The sequence below is a fragment of the Lissotriton vulgaris genome, chromosome 4_1, assembly GCF_964263255.1.
Source record: "Lissotriton vulgaris chromosome 4_1, aLisVul1.2, whole genome shotgun sequence".
Lineage (NCBI taxonomy): Eukaryota > Metazoa > Chordata > Amphibia > Caudata > Salamandridae > Lissotriton > Lissotriton vulgaris.
This window is the reverse complement of record NC_141691.1, coordinates 1,901,229,614-1,901,248,777: the sequence shown is the minus strand read 5'-3', so window position 1 is coordinate 1,901,248,777 and position 19,164 is coordinate 1,901,229,614. Positions and strand designations below refer to the sequence as shown.

Sequence of the window (19,164 nt, the reverse complement as noted above, 5' to 3'; positions counted from 1 at the left end):
GCAGTGTTTCCCAAACTGTGGGTCGCAAGACGATTTTAGGTGAGTCGTGAAAGTCCAACAAATAAAGATGGCTTTCAAATCTATTTTTAAATTGTCATCTTTGCTGTGCTTCAAAGACAGGTCTAATGCCAAGCTATGTATTCTGATAAATTACTGCATTTTTATGATGGGCATTGGTGTTTACAAACTCAACTCATTTTGCAGTCAGCGAAAGAAAAGTAAAGTGAATTATGTGACAATCTTGCTGGGGTACAAACAGTGTGAATGGAAAGGATGTAGGCATCATTTTGTAACATCCAACAAAATGTATATACCTGTAGATGAACTGTACACATTAAGCAGTTAAGAAAGCAAAAATGAAGATTTTTGTTTTGTGATTCTGAAGTGTGATGGAAGCAAAGATTTTAATAGGATCAAAATAATTCAAGACACTCCTTGGTAAAGCACAAATCTCAGATATACACTGAAACTCGATTTCCACTCAATATCAATTGTGTGCAATATATTTTTATTAGTAAAACTGCATGTCTGTGCAAATTTAGTGGCCATTTCGATAAAAAATGTGCTGACGGTAAATGACACTGAAGGATTTAGTTGCATACAAAACTGCCCTCCTCATAGCTATTAAACTTAGGTGGGACAGGAACGTTTGTCAGTCTAAAGACTGTGTGCAGGTTTTAAAAAGTTTGGGAAGCACTGGCTTAAAGTAAAGAAAAAAAAGTGCTATGACTCTTCTAGCATTGAACGCATCATACTGCTTTTTTTTTAAAGACATGTTGCATGCTGCTGTGCAATATGTTTAAAAAAGTGTGGGGGTGCAAGCCACATGAGAGAGGTGCGTGGGAGTAGGGTGAGAACAGCAAAACAGAAATGGGGAAAGCAACACGAGGGAGGTGCGGGAGGGGTGGGGAGCAGCAATAACGGACAGCAGGAGAAGACGGGTATGGAAAAGCCAAGCGAGCGAGGTGCTGGAGAGGAGGGAAGGAGCACCAACAACAGACAGAGAGAGGAGGGGAGGGGGACAAGTAACAAAGGTGGCGTGGGGAGGAGGGAGAGAGCAGCAACACAAGGGACCGCAGGAGTAAGACAAGGGGGGGTGCAGGCTGCAAACACATGCACTCTTAGAAAGTACATTTAAAAAAGTTGAAAAAAAGTACCTGCAGTAGCGGGTGGCCAGCGAAAAGACAATGGCTGCAGACAGAAATCTTTACTAGGTCCATCTGCCATGGCAGAGACACACACTGGAAGCGTCAGGGGGCGCTGATCAATCAGAAGCAAGTAAACAAGAGTGAAGTGGAAGCCAACCAATGGTAAGTAAAGGACAGTGTTAGGCCTGGCATACCCTAGACATTTTGCATTTTGCCTCCACATTTTGCTGATTCTTTAATTCTTTTTGTTGGCCTAAGGACTCTGAGCATTTTACCTCTGCTAACCAGTGCTTAAGTGCATGTGCTTCTCCTTTAAACATGATGACATTGGTTTATCATTGATTGGCACATGTGTTATACTAGTAAGTCCCTTGTAACATGGGTATCATAAACCCAAGGCCTGTAGTTTAAATACTACTAGTGGGCTGCAGCACTGATTGTGCCACCCATAGATGTAGCCCTTCAAACCTGTCTCAGGCCTGCCACTGCAGTGCCTGTGTGTGCAGTTTACTGCCACTTCGACTTGGCATTTAAAACGACATACCAAGCCTTAAACTCCACTTTTCTTACATATAACACCCTTAAAGGTAGTCCCTCTGTAAGCCTAAGGGCATGGTGCCATGTAAGTAAAAGGTAGGACAAGTTCCTCCATGTGTTGGCATGTCTTGGTAGTGACAAACAGCCTAGTTTGCTTTTTACTACTGTGAGGCTTACCCCTCTCATAGGCTAACATTGGGAATTCCATAATACATGTTTAAGATGTAATTCCTGATCAGAGAGTAGTAGCCTTTTCATGTTTTTAAGTTTGGAATGGTAATGATGAATCATCACTACTGATGAAGTTGGAATTATAATTACTGTTTTAGGAATGCCTTTTTTAGAAAGAGGACATATCTCTACACTTACTGCTCTGTGTGCCTGACTGCCTGTCAGCAATACACATCTGGGGTCGGTGACAGTTGCACTTTGTGCATTTCCTCTAGACAGCCACAACACAGCAAGGATAGGTGTGTCTGCAGAAGGAGCTGACTACCAAGCATGGACACCAGCAGGGTGACCCCAGCACTGAGGTTGTGCACACACAAGACTCACAAGAATGTGATAGGTGTGATCCAATCTTCGAGCACGTCAATCAATCTGAAGTGGAGGATTTGCAGCACTGCTAAAGTGTGTCTGAGATGATGGCCCCAATGAAGCCTGCCTGCTCCTGATCCATGGCAATTGCCTGAAGTGTGCTCAAATAGACCCCTGTTGTTGCAGCCTACAGCACTTGTCTAAGTCTTTCAGTGGTCCCTGAGCCAGTCAACTATTAATTATGCCAAGCCTTGCCCAAGTGTGACAGAATGGACGCAGGGTGGTTAGCTGCAGCACTTGCCCCAAGTGTCCCTAAGCGGAATACTTTGCTGTATGGGAAGCTGTTGTCTCCAGGCACTTATCCACCATGCCTAAATGACTGTGCTGAAGTGCTGACCACAAGTGCATGTAATTGTGTTTTTACACTGTTCAGTATTTGGGTGGTGCTAAGCTTGTTGTACCCCCACACTAACTTGCCTGAGAAAGCTGTGGCTGCTGCCTTTGCTTCCACTGAGAATCAAGTGCCGAAAGGGTTCTATTTTATTCTAGTTTGCAGACCCATAATAAGACAGACACTGGTACATCATAGGCAAAGGATACCAGTGCCAACAGCTGAGATCCCGTAGTCTCCACTTGCTCCGTGGCTCTCTGAACAAGGTCTGACATGTTCACATTCATGAAACTACAAGGGAGCTGGAGTATCTCTGACCACTGCTCTCCTGATGCCACCAAGATTGATAAACGGGCCAGTGGTCCTCTTGCTGAGGTGTGAACGTGATTTTCCAGGCTGCATGAATGAATAGGAAGGTGTGCACCCTCTTCTATTAAATTTACAAAATTCGAAGGTGAATATAGTCTGTAAGGATTCTATTCAGACTTTGGTAAGATCAGGCTGCATGATGCCCTCAATGTTCCTTTCCCAGTGGTCACTTGTTGTCACATTGTGTCATGTCACTTCAAGGAAAGGGGTTGCATTGTGGCACTTTGTGATAATGAATGCTAATATGGAGGTCTGCTGACCCTTTATCCATCTGGGGATGCATTTGCTCCGGTATTCAATGGGACACGCAGTTGAATTCTCCATCATCAATACTAATGTGATGGCTCACTTGCACCTCATTGCACAAGCCCCTTTGTGCTCATTAGTATATCTGACATAAACTAGCCATCTGACAGTACTGGGATATGCAGTTACCATCCTACTTCAAGTCGCCCTTTCTTGCATGTATGCCAAGGTGTAGCAGCATTGCAGTGAAAGTAACATGTCGTCCTGTTTGTGAAGATTTTGTTGCTCCACAACTCACTCGTTTTGGGAATGCTGCCAGAACGAACTACTGCATAGGTGTCTGCTCCAGTGAGCAGAATTGGAACATTATTTCCTGCAAATTGCCTTTAGTTATGTGCGGAGCAACAGTTCCCTGTAAATAGAGTCACTGATGGTGATGGGTCCGCAGGTAAGAAAGTTCTATTGAAAGTAATTAGGCCTGATTATTTAATACTGAATAAAGAAGGAGATAGCGAGAAAGAAAGAAGAAATGGATAAAAGAATGAATGAAAGGACAAAGGAAATAAAGACCATACGAGTGATGGAGCGGTAATTTCTTCTGGTAATTTCTCAATGCAAAACCTTCCTGCTACCTCTAATTTACCGCTCAAAAGGTGTTGGGCCCTTCACACCATGTATTACCTTCAGGAGACTTTTAATAATCATGAACAGTCAAAAATGCAATTATTATTTTAAGCCAATAAAGAGAGTTGTTGAGTATTTAAAGGGTTTTATTTTCTAGTAAAAAGTTAATTTTCTCTGACCCTTTATTCATTAATAAAAAATCAATCAGGTTACAGAATTTGGAAAACAGGAAAAATAGCAGAACATTTTACAGTCTGCATATAAGCATTACATATAGGATAGAAAATGTGGCGCAAAATGTCATTCAAAATTCTTAAAGGGTTTCTAAGAAAAATAGTCTTGCAAGGCTAATCAAAAATCAAATAGTTTGCAAAAATCTCCCATAAAGAGAAATAAATGCATAAAACAAATAAATCTTTTCAGACCTAATTAATTAGTCAAAGCATAAACCTATAGTTTAGCATCTAAATCTAAAAAGCCTTTCTATCTGTTGCTGTTCTTCTGCATCTGTCTGTGTCTAAAAAGCAAGCAGGGAGGGAGACAGCCCGCCCTTCACCAGACCTCAAAGGAATGTGGCCAAGATATGACGTGGAAGCAAGAAACCTCCCCCTGACTCTCCTCGGACGCCCATGCACCCGTGACGATCTCGTACCTAACCCATAGGATGTCTGGCCTAATCTGTTCCTTCTCTCAAGAGCTCACACACCCCCCTAATGAGCCTAGAAGCCAGCTGAGCTGAGAAAGCCAGCCCCCCCTCCGGAGAGGTCAGTTTTTATACACAAAATTTTGGCAGACTACACAAAATGTTGCATTTCAGGAAAACCTGTACGTTGATTGGTTGGTCATGATGGCATGAGTTCTCACTTTCCTGATGCATTCAGAAAACCTGACTATATCAGTTTTAGCAAAAGAAGCATACATAAATAACTACATTTATAAACATTTGCAACATTTACTAGGGAAAATGTGTCTATAGTTTCCTCCTTTCCTGTCAAAAGCGCAGCAGGACGGATACTTTATCAAACTGGTACATTGGCACAATCACAAGAATGTACAGTTCAAGCTGTCCTTGACTCCTTTGTGGTTTGAGTCAAGCTGCCACAGTCTGCGCATGCTCTCCTCTTTCAAAGCAAGCCATATCCTTGCTGAGTTCACAGGCAGCCATTTAATGGTAGGCCCCAAAACAAAGCAAACACAAAGATAATATTAGTTTCATGTAAATCAGCACATTATGTTTCCAAACACCATACTAATACTCATTATAAATGTTTACCTAGCCAAGCTACTAGTGTAAAGCAGCTTTTCTATTATTTATGACAACATGCAAAATAAATATGCAATGTACAACAAAGAAAAAGAGGTGTTATTAACTGAAAATATTTATCAAAATATGCAACAAGTCCAAGTCTTTTAAGACAGGAATAGTGGATGTAGATTATAAGGGATGAGCTGGGAAGAGAGAAACACATTCTATTAATCTTCAAAGCTAAAAAGGCCACTTTTCTCTACACTGCAAAAACACATGTTAATTCAGCAAAAGCATTTGAGACTAAATAGGCCTCACTTTCATGTTTTTCATGTGCCATGTTTTTAACTTGCACCAAAATGTGCGTGGCAATTTAAATGCAGTCTGTCTGAAGCACAAAAAATATAACAATGCCTGACTGCAGATGAAATCTGCTCCATCACGAGAGGCAAGTTCCCATCACAAATTTAATTTGCAACTCTTCCCCATACTTTAAAAAATAACTTAAATTAAATACATATTTAAAAAAATAAAATGTTAGTGAGGGTGGACTTTGTTTTATTACTTTTTTTTAAATTCTAATTTATGAATCAAATTAAAATATTGAAATGAATCATTTAATACACATTTAATTTGATGAGTTCATGTGCTGTATCAATTTATCTAAACAATTCTATGCTAAATCAATATTTAAAATACATTTACTTTCATATTATACATTAAAATATGTTCCATCATTTTTTATAAAGAATGATACACTTTAATAATTTTCCATGTACTTTCCATTAGGGAGATCCCTAAAATATGGAAATCTCCAGCACAGTGGCACCACTTCCACCTACATGTCCAAAGTTATTAGTAGTACATTTACACTCGTAAATCCCATTGTTTTAGGCTTCAGCCCCTGTTTTGAGAGATGGAGATGGAAGTGTACACCTAGGTGTAAATTTACACTTGGAAAAGGTGAATAGTAAATAAAAGTTTAGAGTTACACCTGAGCATAGTAGTAAATATATACATGAGTAAAATACACACAAGTATATTTAACTTTGTGAATGGCTCTCCTGGGGACATATTTATTTTTTACTTCACGCAGCGTAGCAAGGGACCTTGCTGCTCTGCATTGTGTGAAATGGAGAGAGCAGAAACGCTCCATAATTACAACGATATTGAGCGTTTCTGCCCTCTCCTTGAGCTGCCGCACTGTGTGCTGCCTAAAACAGGTACCCTTGCTCCATGATGCAAGGATGCCTGCATTATGGGCAGCATTGTTTCTGTGCTGGATGGAATACCTTTCTGCACAAAAACAATCCAAAGAGACATATTTCTCTAACTGTATGCTGCAGATTGCAGCACCCATGAAAAGATATTTCTCATTGTTACACCTTCTTGGGTAGGCACACCATTTTAGCACAAACCCAGGTTTACAGGTCCTTGTAAATCTGGGCTTGCTTTAAAATACATGGGTGGATGCATGGGATCGCCCATACTCCACCCTTGTAACGCCTACCCAACACAAAGTAGCATAGAGCAGCTATACGCTTAGTTGTGTTTGCATTTGTGAAGCTTAGTAAATGGCAAAAATGATTTTGTGTCGGAGCTGCGCCACAAAATTGATGCAACTCCGATGCAAAATCACTGTAAATTTGGCCCTTGGTGAACTGCACACCCTGGTCCTGCACAACATTCAGGGGATGCTGTATGGGAACACAATTTCCGAAACTATGCCTGAGGTTACACATGTGGTGCTTTTGGCCTGGTGGGCTTCTCTGCGCCATACCATGGTCGGTTAATCTGACCCAATATATCCCATTGTGGAGCGGCACTTGGCTTAGAGAGGTCCCCAACCTTTATGGTTTTCAGGCATGGGATCTCATTGGGATTTCACAACTGGGGGATGTATGGAGTGGGAACCACGTACGCACCTTCCAAAATTTGAGACCCGATACTCCCTTCATACCTCCCAGTTTTATCGGTACCTGCAGTTACGCCACGTCCTCCATTTACATATCTCAGAAGGCACCTCCCTGTTGGAATATAGCCCACCCAAAACACAGATCATGACCGGTAATTTGGGGACGAGGGGGATCTCCCGTATTTATCGCTCCCTTACCAACAACACCCCCACCACACTATTCCAACTCAGGGACAAATGGGAGGGGTGGCTCGAGTCCTTGGATGACGTTGACTAGAGGGACGCATTAATGGCTCCCCAAACAGTCCCAGCCTCGGCATAGCTCCCCCTAATTCAGGTATATTACCTCCACGCTGCTTATCTCACCCACCTGCGCCTCCACCAAGCTGGGCTTCGGCCCGATGCACTCCAGTCTCCGCTGCACTAACCCACAAGCCGATTTCTATCACATGGTTTGGCTCTGCTCCGTAATTGCGCACTACTGGGAGTCAGTGACGGGAGAGCTTACTGAGGTTCTGGGATGGGAGGTTCCCCTTAACCCAATGAATCTGCTCCTGGGTATCACCGAGGGGTTGGATGGTTCCAGGGCTGAAACACTCTATCTGAAGACGGCATTGATGGTGGCTAAGAGAGGCATTGCAGCCAGCTGGCTGAACTCGGCCGTGCCCGCCATGGCGGGCTGGCGCAGGGGGGTGGATTGGTGCACTGCACAGGAACGACCCCTGTACGAGGCTAGGGGGTGCCCGAAAAAGTTTCACAGAATGTGGGGCAAATGGGTTGGGGTGATAGAGGACTGAAACTTTCGCTGAACAACCGAGGACTGGGGTGGGTGCAGCAATATTCTCCTTGCTTATCAACTCATGTATGTTGGTGCTCTATTGCTATATTTTTGTTCTGCACTGATAGCTGTGATAAATGCTGGTATTGTTCTCTAATAAATGTGATTATCCCAAAAAAATGTGGGCCTTGGTTCCTAAGATTTGAATGGATTTTGAAGCATATGATAGGAGACCAGTTCTTAGCATATGGGGCCAGAACTACAGGTTGGCTACATATTCTTATACAACAGTGTCCTCTCTGGGTTTAACATTTCTGTAAAACTGCACGACTGTCCAAGTAACACCACATACAACCAGTTTTTACTACTACGAAGATGGTGATGAAAAAGTAGGCCCGTGAGTTACAAAAATTGGCCAAGGAAATAAAATTGCATTCTTGTTTTTTGCAGTGTGTGAAAGATTCACCTTCTTACAACTTGGAGAAAATGGAAACTTGAGAAGGGAGGTCCCTCAACTGGGAGAAATGCTATTTTGCTTATCTGGAAGATGTCCACAGGAATTTGAATCCTATGGATGCTATTGTGGACATGAAGGAAAAGGGGATCCCGCAGACGGACTGGACAGGTAAAAATAAGCGTAGACAATATTTTAATGTAACCTTTATATTTGAAATAAACATTCATCAGGTAAATTCTTGAGTCAAGATCCTAGATCCTCTTTCAAGCATCAACAGGGATGTTCTCTTTCAGAACAAGTGTGGAATTTGTGGCCCCTTTGGTCGAAGAGGTGCGGCCAATCTATTTCGATGTAGAAACAATATAAAACCTGTTTTTAAGTAGGAGCATCATGTGATGTATAATTCATTAGATTTTGAAGTGCCATGAAATATTCAGAAGCAAGTGCTCTCAACAAATATGTGAGCGGAGTTTGATTGACAATGCCCAAAAATAAACTCATACGCATTGGATAAGTAAAAGACAAGTTTTTCAAGATTCTGTGTGACAGGCTTGAATTCAATACGCATACATTCTGCAACAATCTGACATTAGTCTGATTCATGCGTCACAAGTTCCATCGGGCAAAGCACCAATGGAAAATAAGCTCTGCCAAAAGCCCCTTCTGGCATAATGCATAAGGTGTGGTATTTCCACCCCAAGCTCTTGGAAGCACATCACATTTAATGTGACCCGCCAGAGATGTGTTTAATCCTTTCCACTGAAACGTTTTCCGTTTTGCTGAAACACGCTGCTGCAAAAAACTGTATTTCACGCATTCAAGGTCTTTGCAATTAATCTGAATACTTTCCTGACACGAAGGAATGCTTTGGTTAAAATGGAGATAACAGTTCCGGAAACTCCCAAGAGAATCCTGCTTCTCCTCCAGTTCTAGCAGTGGTCAAACATTTACCACCCAGAATACTGAAATGACATCCACACAGCAGGGCCGGCCTTAGGCATGTGCAAGCTGTGCACCTGCACAGGGCCACCAAACCCCAGGGGCCACCACACCAATATATATCCTTAATATAATAATCCTCTGAGGATGGATACATATTTGTGTGGCGGCCCCTGGCATAGATTTGGCGGCCTCCGGCTCTGTTCCACTTCCATACACCCTGACCCCCCCTCTTTCCTGGCCTCCGTGCTCCGACCTGCCCGGACCCCTTTTTCCGGGGCCCCCTACCTACGCTCCCTGCCCAGGGCCGCCATGAGCCTAGAGCCGCCCCTGCACACAGGACTTTCCAATAAATCTCTGCAAACACTACAATGAGTTTAGAAACAGGTTGCGCGCTGATATCGGGCCGGACATGACAAGAGCACATCTCGCTGACGCTAAAATCCCATTGGTGGCTACCAGTGATTCACAAAGATTTACATGGCCGCTGTCCACACAAAATGCAAGACGTTTGGTGGAAGATGTCTCCCGTTGAAATATCCCCCTTGTGGAACTCTCTTCCATCACATCTGAGACTCAAAAATGAATTCCTCAAATTAAAAAAATTCTTGAAAACATCTTCCATCCAGACCTTTGGTTAAGCCGCATTATCGCACTTAAGAACTGATTAGGAAACGCATGATACTGGTGAAGTGCAAACCCCCTACCCATAAACACCTGTACCACTCAAAACACCTACTGGTAAAGCGCAAACCCCTACCCGTAAACACATGTACAACTCAAAACACCTACTGGTGAAGGGCAAACCCTGTACCCCTAAACACCTGTACCACTCAAAACACCTACTGGTGAAGTGCAAACCCCTACCCGTAAACGCCTGTACCACTCAAAACACCGTACTAATACCGTGCAATTATGTGTGCACCCCATGTAATGGAGAATAACCATCCTGACCCTGTTTTCGAGGTCAAATTACACACATAATTCACAATTCCGTGTACATTAAAACTCATCGATTACAGGGTAGGGCAGACAGTGGTCTGCCTTGGTAAAAAAATATGGGGCATATTATCAAGGGGGTTTATCTCCGCTTTTTTGGCTTTAAAAGCCAAGAAAGCGGAGATAATTGTATCTCCCTATTACCTAGCTGTCGCTAACACCAGTTAGCGACAGCTAGTAGGAGATAGCGGCCATCTTGGGCCCCGCTTTGCATGTCAGTGATATTTATCACTAATGACATGCAAAGTGGGCGTGCCAAAATGTTAGCGACTGGAAACAGTCGCTAACATCGCTATCTCCTATTACCAACTTTTGTAGATATTCGCGCTAAGCGCAAATATCTCCAAAAGCTAACACCTGCCCTGAGCAGTTCTTAGCCATGTTATCCAATGGGAGGTGGATAACATGGCTAAGAGCATTTGCTCGGTAATGCATAAATATCGCTGACTTTTCAGCGATATTCACGCATTTCGGCCGATTTTTATCGCTTAGGAGATAAACCTTGATAATATCAAGGCTCCTAAGCGATAAAAATCGTCGCTACACGGCGATAAAATTATTGCCGCTAAGCCAACCTAGCGATAATTATCGCTAGTTGTTGGTAATATGCCCCATGATGTGTCTATATGCTTATAACCTTGGCATGCAAAACGTGACAAAATCCTCATTTGCAAATGAATGTATTAATAGTATCTCATTGGTTATTGTTATTAAGCAGTAAAGCCAAACAAACTGGGAAATCAGAAACACGTCAGCCGTAGCAAGAAATAAAACACAGGTAGTTATTAAATAGTTAATTATAAAACCATAGTTACATGAACTTATTTAGTTTTCTGTAATTAGTTGAATATATTTAGTTCCAATATTCTCGTTTTGTAAATCACTGTATTTTGAGCAGCATTAAAATGCATCTACCACTTTATCGTTGTTTCAATTTAGGACTTTTCAATGGAAAAGGCAATAACAGCAAGCACTGTCAAAGCTAATAGGTATGGCCTTAATGTGCTACGGCATGCAAGCACAGGCATGCATGTGGTCTGCATGCATTAGCACAATAACACAAGACCTGTTGCTTTGCTTACTTTGCCAAAGATTGTTTTCCATTGCATTATGGTAAATTTAGTTTTGTTTACAATTAAAAAATCTACATGTTAAATTAAAAAACTGGAGATCCCAGAATTGCTTCACTTTATTTATTACAATAAAGTGTCACTTAAACTGAGATACATGTAGATTTAAAATTATGACCGCAGCCTATAAGGGGTGGAAGAGGCTTCGGAAAATTCTGGCCTTTCAACGGATCAATTTCTATACACCTCTCGACTCCAGGGCCAAATTCCCAGTGATATTTTGGGATACAAAGATGCGTACTTGGAGAGATAAAGGGGTTCGTCGTTTAGGGGATTTTTTTAAGGATGGTGCACTGGTTTCGTTTATGGATTTAATGGAAGCATTTGCAATCACGAAGAATGATTTTTTCAAATATTTACAATTACGGGATTTTTTATATAAACAATGTCGATCATAGGTTATTCTTTACATTGAATTTATTGAAGCTTTTTTAAAAGGGGCTAAGATTGGGGCCTTGTATGAAATCTTACTTTCAAAGCAACCGGTCGATATTGAAATGCAAGATGCGAAATGGCAAATTCGACTGGGTAGTTCTGGTTCATTTTTGCAAAAATCGTTTGATGTGGCGGTGGTAGTAGTTTTGTCTGCAAATCTGCGTACCCAACATTATAAAACTGTGTTTCATTTATATCATACGCCAGACAAAATGATGGAATGGGGTGATATTCATGACGGAAAATGTTTTAGATGTCAAATGGAGGAAGCAGATATTGTTCATGTATTTTTTGATTGTAATGCACTCTCTCAGTTTTTTCTATGTATTGAGGAATTTTTGCTCGCAACAACGAAGGTGCAAAGTCATATTAGTCGAGAATTGCTGCTTTTCGGGGTTGGTACTGACATGGAAAGTGTACAGAATTATTATCCCCACCGATATTTTATTTTTATGGCAATGGCGGTAGCTAGGTTATGTATTGCTACAATGTGGCTGAAACCAGAGGCCCCTGTCTTTGAAATGTGGAGAGCTAAGTTTTATAATGTCTTCTGTCTTGAATTTAACTTATACCGCATCAAATCTGTGAGAAAAAAACAATTAGGGCTGAAGATATGGCAACCAATGCTTCAACATTTGGAACTTTCATTGTGATAGTATGGTTTATGACCCTTACTTTATTATTGTTCTAAATTTCATTGTTTTTCTCGTTTTTTTTATGCTATGAACTGAATAATAAAGATTTTTTAATAAAAACTGAGATACATGAGGCAAGCAAGGAGCATTGCAAACAACATTTGTGCCGTAAAAATGCACACGGCAAGAAATGTTAAATACAAGCAGAGTAGGAAAAGATGTTTATTTGTGGAGAATATCCTGGATAGTGTTGATCCTCAGAAGAGTGAGTGTTGGGGAGAGGAGTTTGCCTAACGGCTAGAGCGGTCGACCTCGAATCTGGGGAACTGGGTTCAAGTCTCGGCAATGACGCTGAACATCCTGTGATTCTGGGCAAATCACTTAGTCTCCGCTTAATCTCCCCGTGCCTAATAAAAAAATGAACGTGTCCTCATGTAATGCAGCTGGTGCTACGTAAAGCGATCGGATACCCGATTCGGGTCAAGTTCGCTCTATATAATACTCTGTAAAATAAAAAAAACAGGGAGTAAAGTGCTTCTTGTGGACTAGAACTACACCCACAGTGGTTATACAGGAACTAGAGTGGGCTTTATGTCTATGGGTAATCACACAGTGAAAGGTTGGGGGGGGAGTGAAAGGCTATTGATGAAAGCCATGTAAAGTTCGGTTTTTATAGCACTGCAGAAGAAACAATGTTTAATACAGATCAATTTGCTAATAACAATTAATCACATGATGATAATAGTTCGCCTGTGAGACAAGTCAGCAATTATTTCAGGTGGCCTTTGTAGAAGACCAAAGTTAGATTTGTACACCAAATGCAATGCAATGCTTATGACCTCACACTATTTGAACCAATAAGTAACAACACCTAAAAGAACTTTATCATTAAATAAAAAAACAAAATTGTTAAAAAAATACACAAGCACATGGAGAAGTCCACAGTCACATAAGTGTATTAATTAAGGCAGAAAAGCGAGGTTGTAATTGAATTCCGTGCAATTTATTAACTCCACAGTATATTTTTTTTTGTCCTCATATTCGCCCTTGGTGACCAGATAGAAACGAACAACTAGAGGAGATGACTGGGACACTGACCCAGATTAACTGGGGGGGATTTTAATGATTCCTACCGGAGAATCCCACAGTGCCAAGCGTCCACACCTCAATCATCGTCAGATGGTACCAACAGGACTAGCATACTGCTAATTACAACCCAAATCGTAACCAACGTCGCCCTTGTTGGGTATGTATAGCAAAAGGGGATCGAGTAAGACGACCCATCAAAGCAGCAGAATCATAGGACATGGGGAAAAAAAAAAACATGATGTTCTAGTCTATGATTACCAGTTCAAAAGTAGCCAAAATCTCCTCTTATGTTGGTTACCCACTCTAGCTATGTCCAGTTTGGACATCTGTAACATAGCTGCACGCCAATCTGTAAAGAGAGGAGGTGTCTTATCTTTCCACCGTCTACATATTTCTCTTCTAGCCAACAAACAGCTATAGAAGACCAGCTTTTTACATATGCCATCAAGCTCTGGTATAATACCAAAGAAGACTAACATGGGACTAGGGCTGACTTGCGAACCTATTGCTGACGAGAGGGAAACACAGATTTCATTCCAAAATAATGTTATAAACGAACACTCAAAAAACATATGTATATCTGATGCTGCTACCAAACCACATCTAGGGCAAGCCACCTGTGCATTATTGGGGAACTTTGATAAACGCAGTGGAGAGTAATACACTCTGTGCTGTGTAAACAAGTGGTTACGACGGAGCCAGGAAGGTTTCACAATCTCCCCCAGAATCTTAAATGATTTTAGCCACAGACCCTCCACATCGGTGTTGGTGATATATGTTTCCCAGAGCGAGTGGGGGAGCAGGAATTCGCCATCAGTCTCGTCTAATATAAGGTTGTACCAAAATGTAATCTCTTTTTTGAAAGGTGGTTTGTCAATCAGATGGGTTACTATATTACTATCGGCGCCTATTTTAAACCTACCCCTACCTTGACTATAAGCCTGAGACCAACTCTGGATTTGGAGGTATTTAAATCGTGAGAAACGTATTCCTATTATTGAGCTCAGGGTCTCCCATGAGAGTAAGACTCCTTCAGCAAACAGTTCCCCCCATGATGTAAGTCCGGCCTCTCTGACTGGGAGAGCTAAGCTATCCAAAAGCCCAGACGGCGCACCTGGAGAGTCCCATAATGGGGCCCTACTAAGATAGTAATCCAATTTGAGTGTTCGTCTTAAATTAGCCCATGTTCTGGCAAGATCCCTCAAAACCTTTAGCTTAACCTTCTTAAAGTACTTGGGGTCGCCAAATTTTAACAAAAAGTTCGTCGGCCAGATTTTTTCCCCCTTAAGAAGTGCTGAGAATAATTTCCCGCACCCAGCGTTGTTAGGGGACTTTAAAAGCATCCTAATATGAGAAAGTTGTAAGGCCCATCCATAGAACTGCAGATCTAGTGCTGCAAGGCCCCCTTTTTCTCGACGACGTCTTATCTTCTTCCAAGATAATCTAGGCGTATGACTATTCCATATGAATCTATTTATTTCGGTTTGGAGTTTGGCAGTCAAAGATGGGTCAAAAAAGAGAGGGATAGTATTAAACAAAAACATAATCTTGGGTAAAATAGTCATTTTAACCAGGTTGGACCTGCCTATCAGGGAAATAGGGAGAGCGGACCATGATCTCATCGATCGTCGAGCCTCCTTAGCCACAAGAGCAAAATTTAAAGGGGCGATCTTATTAATGTCGGTATAGATGTTTAACCCGAGATACCTGAGGGTAGAACTAGGCTGTACCCCTACGACCGGTGCGGGATGATTCCAGACCATAATATCGGTTTTGGATGCATTTACTTCGTAACCGGATATTGCACCAAATTCTTCTGCAATAGATATAACAGTAGAAAATGACGAGCTCAACTCGGATGAAAAAATAAGAACGTCATCCGCATATAATGCGACCTTCCGCTCCCATCCTTCAAAAATAAAAGGTTTTATATTAATATTATCCCGGATTAATTGGGCAAAAGGTTCTATATATAAATCAAACAAAAGTGGGGAGAGGGGACACCCTTGACGAGTTCCTCGTGTAATGCTAAATGGCTCAGTAAGTTCACCGTTAACCAATAATGAAGCAGAAGGGTTTTTGTATAGTAGTTTTACAGCTCGCCTAAAATTATCTCCCAGATTAATCTTTTTCAACACTTCCTCTAAGTATATCCAGTTTACCCTATCAAAAGCTTTTGTAGCATCAAGAGTAAAAACTGCTAAGGGAAGTGATGCTAATGTGGCCATATCTATTGCGCCAATAAGGTCGTAAGTCAATTCGTAAAGTTGCCTTTCCTTTACCAATCCCTTCTGGTCCACATGCAGAATGTTATTTGCTACTCCACCCAGTCTATTTGCAAGCAAGGATGCAAAGATTTTATAATCTGTGCTGAGAATTGAGATTGGCCTATATGACCCACAATTAGTTGCAGGTTTACCCGGTTTTAAAATCAAAGTTATAGAGGCCCTATCCCAAGATGCGGGAGGTAGGGCACCATCTAATAGGATACTGTTAAACAAGTCTGTTAAGTAAGGAAGAGTTGTTGGACAAATTACTTTATATATTTCGGAGGGTAACCCATCGGGTCCTGCGGCCTTGCCTTTTTTACTTTTAGAAATGGCGGAGCTTACTTCCTCCAGTGTAATAGGGCCGTCTAAGGCATCCCTTTGTTCTAAGTTTAAAGCCGGCAGACCAATCCCAGATAACCAGTCCCTTGCTTGGCTAGGTTGTACATTCTTGTCCTCTTGATATATTTCAGTGAAGAAGCTTCTAAAAGCTCCACTGATTCCCTCATCTGTAGAGTATAATACTCCATCCTTGCTGATAGAACTAATATTGTTTCGGACCCTATCTGTCTTCGACTTCCAGGCCAGGAGCTTGCTGGCACCTTCCCCATATTCGAAATGGGCCAACTTGCTAGCCTCCCATCTCTCTAAGACCCATGCACTTAGAACTGAGGAGAGATCTCCTTTTAAGACCGTTAATCTGTCTTGCAGCTCCACTAATGGGGACCCTGGTGATACTGGGTTCGAGTCAATCTCTTCTTGAAGTCCTGCTATCTCTAATTCAAGAGAGGCTACTGCATCCCTGTAGGTCTTGTTTTTGTATACCGATATATTGGTTAAATAACCCCTTAATGTAGCTTTGAATGCGTCCCAGGTAGTCCCAGGTGGGGCAGACCCCTGATTAATCTCCCAGAAGGACTTAACTTCATGATTTAATGCCTCTATGATATCGGGATAGACGAGTATTGATCTGTCAAAAGACCAGTTTCTTAGAGAGGGCCTAGATGCTACCTCAAGCTCAAAAAGGATGGCTGTATGGTCAGAAAGATGAAAAGGTAAATGAGAGACTGATTTTACCTGTTTAACCAAAATATGGCTAATCAAAATGAAGTTGATCCGAGACTGGTGGTGAAATTTATAGTTCTTAAATGTGACCCCCCTTTGAGACCCATGAAGTGTCCTCCAGATATCAATGTAGTTCAATGCTTTCATATTATTTAACAGAAACATCCTAGTCTTAGATAGAGTTATAGCCCTGTTGGAAGATGACTTATCCAATATTGGATCTAGGACTATGTTGTAATCGCCTGCCAGAATAACCGGCTCTGGGAATAGGTATAGTTGCAAAAAAAGAGTGGTCAAGACTGATGGATCGTCCTGGTTTGGATCATAGTATCCTACTATCGTAAATGGAGAACCCAGAATAATAACTGAAGCTATTGCCCATCGACCATACGGGTCAACCTGTTTAGAGATTAGCCTTGCCCTGATAGATTTTTTAAAAAGAATGGCCACCCCCCTAATATGTGAAGTTTGTGATGTGACAACCCCAAAATCTATCCATCTATTCTTACACAACAAGTTTTGCATTTCGGTTTCTGCCAAATTTGTCTCCTGGAGCACTAATACTTTCGCAGCAGAATCTCATAGGTATTGCATGATGTTGTTTCTTCTTGGAGAAGTCCGAAGACCATTAGTGTTCCAGGATAAAATGCGTAGGTTATGCATTATACTGAAAGAAAATTACAAGAACCAAAGGCCAATTCTGCCAACCTCTGGTAGATGGGCTATGTATTAGCTGACTCCTGTCTTTCCCCTCTAAAAAGTGCTTTAAAGGACGTTTAAGAAGACATTTTTTACTTTTTTCTAACCCCCTTTCCCCCCCTCCCCCCCGAACCTCCCGCCCAGGGGAAACCCCCTCTCTATCTATCTGGACTCCCAGAGAGATAGCACACCGCTATGGACTCCTGCTACCACCAACCAACAGCCAAATTTGGGGGAAAGACCTAAGTGAGATTAAGTGAAAATAAGACCCTTAAGTGAATGTAAATCTTATCACCCGGTTTATCAGAAATGTGTTAACCGGTATTAAAGTATTAAAGTGTTCCACCTATTTTTTTTATTTTTTTTTCTATCTGTTTCCCCTTTTTTTTTTTTTTTCACCTGCCCAACGTCATTTTACTATTTACTATGGATCTCCTAGATATTCTATTTAATGTATTTAATGTCTTTATGTCAACATAGAAGAAGATTCTAAACCTTTTAACAGATTTTTAACAGAGTCTAAGTTGGCTTTAGCAAGCCAGAAGTAAACTCTTCAGAAGCCTGGAGAAGCCTGGAGAGGGAAGGAGGGAGATAACTAGCATGGACCCAAAAACAGATAGTCTAGGAAAAAGGCCCAAATAGGCCCAAACTACTTAGCGGACTCCGACCTCCTACCCATACTCAGCAGGAATTCGTCTGCAGCCTGCACTGATCTTATATTGTGCATAGTATTCTTATGCATAACTCCTTGTTGCTGCTGGAAAGACCAACTGGGCAACGGCCCCCTGACTCCTGAAGGCTTCCAACCTCTTACCAAGCTCCCACTGTCTATCGAGCGTAATTCTAGAAAGGTCAGATATAATCTGAAAGTTGAACCCCTTAGCATTTACAACCTTCTGTTTCAGCGCGATATTCAGAATAGTTTCTTTAAGAGAGTAAGTAAGAAAATTAACCAAAACCTTTCTGGGTTTTGTTCTCTGGGGGTTCTTTCGAAAAGGCTCTCTGTGAATGCGCTTGATATCCATGGCTATTTCTTGTTCAGACATGTCTAGTCGTAACGCCTCCTTTAACAAGGAGACCACGAATTGTTTGATATCTGAACCCTCTTTCTCCTCCGGTATATTCAAAATTCGTAGATTGTTCCTCCGTGCATGGTTTTCCAAAGTCTCCATCCTATCGGACAAGCTTAAGTTGGCACTTAAGTTAACTCCACAGTATTGCAAATTCTTTATGTCATACATGATATCCAGATACAGGCAGCTGACACGTGTTTCGTCACACGGACTTTCAAGGCTGCAAAAGGATACATATATTGTCTTATGATCATACAAGAATGGCACAGGGAAATGATTAGGTGACAGTAGATTTCATTCACAAAAAAAAAATATAAAGACAATCCATGTGATCCTAAGGACATATATATTTGCCTTTCACGAGTTCGTGGTGAACAGACAACCCGATTGGGTGTTCATCACAGAAACATGGGCCACTGAGACGTCAGGTCATGATCTGCTTCTTGCTATTCCTGAGGGTTTCAACCTGTTGAGGCAGGATAGATTTAAACGTAGAGGGGGGGTGGGGGGGGGGGGCTGGCTATTCTATGTAAAACTTCACTGCCCTGTACTATTACAGCCCTTTCGGTTGTCTCGGATCCTTTT

At 41.7% G+C, this 19,164-nt stretch overlaps 1 protein-coding gene across 5 annotated transcripts in view; it reads left to right on the top strand.

Annotated features, from left to right (window-relative positions):
* Window positions 1–19,164, top strand: part of OC90 (otoconin 90) — a 521,593-nt gene that overhangs the window by 457,203 nt on the left and 45,226 nt on the right. For all 5 annotated transcript variants that reach the window (XM_086967045.1, XM_086967044.1, XM_086967046.1 and 2 more), the window contains one exon: window positions 8,242–8,416. In XM_086967045.1, coding sequence (XP_086823171.1) covers window positions 8,242–8,416 — 175 coding nt within the window. The remainder of the gene's footprint in view (window positions 1–8,241; window positions 8,417–19,164) is intronic.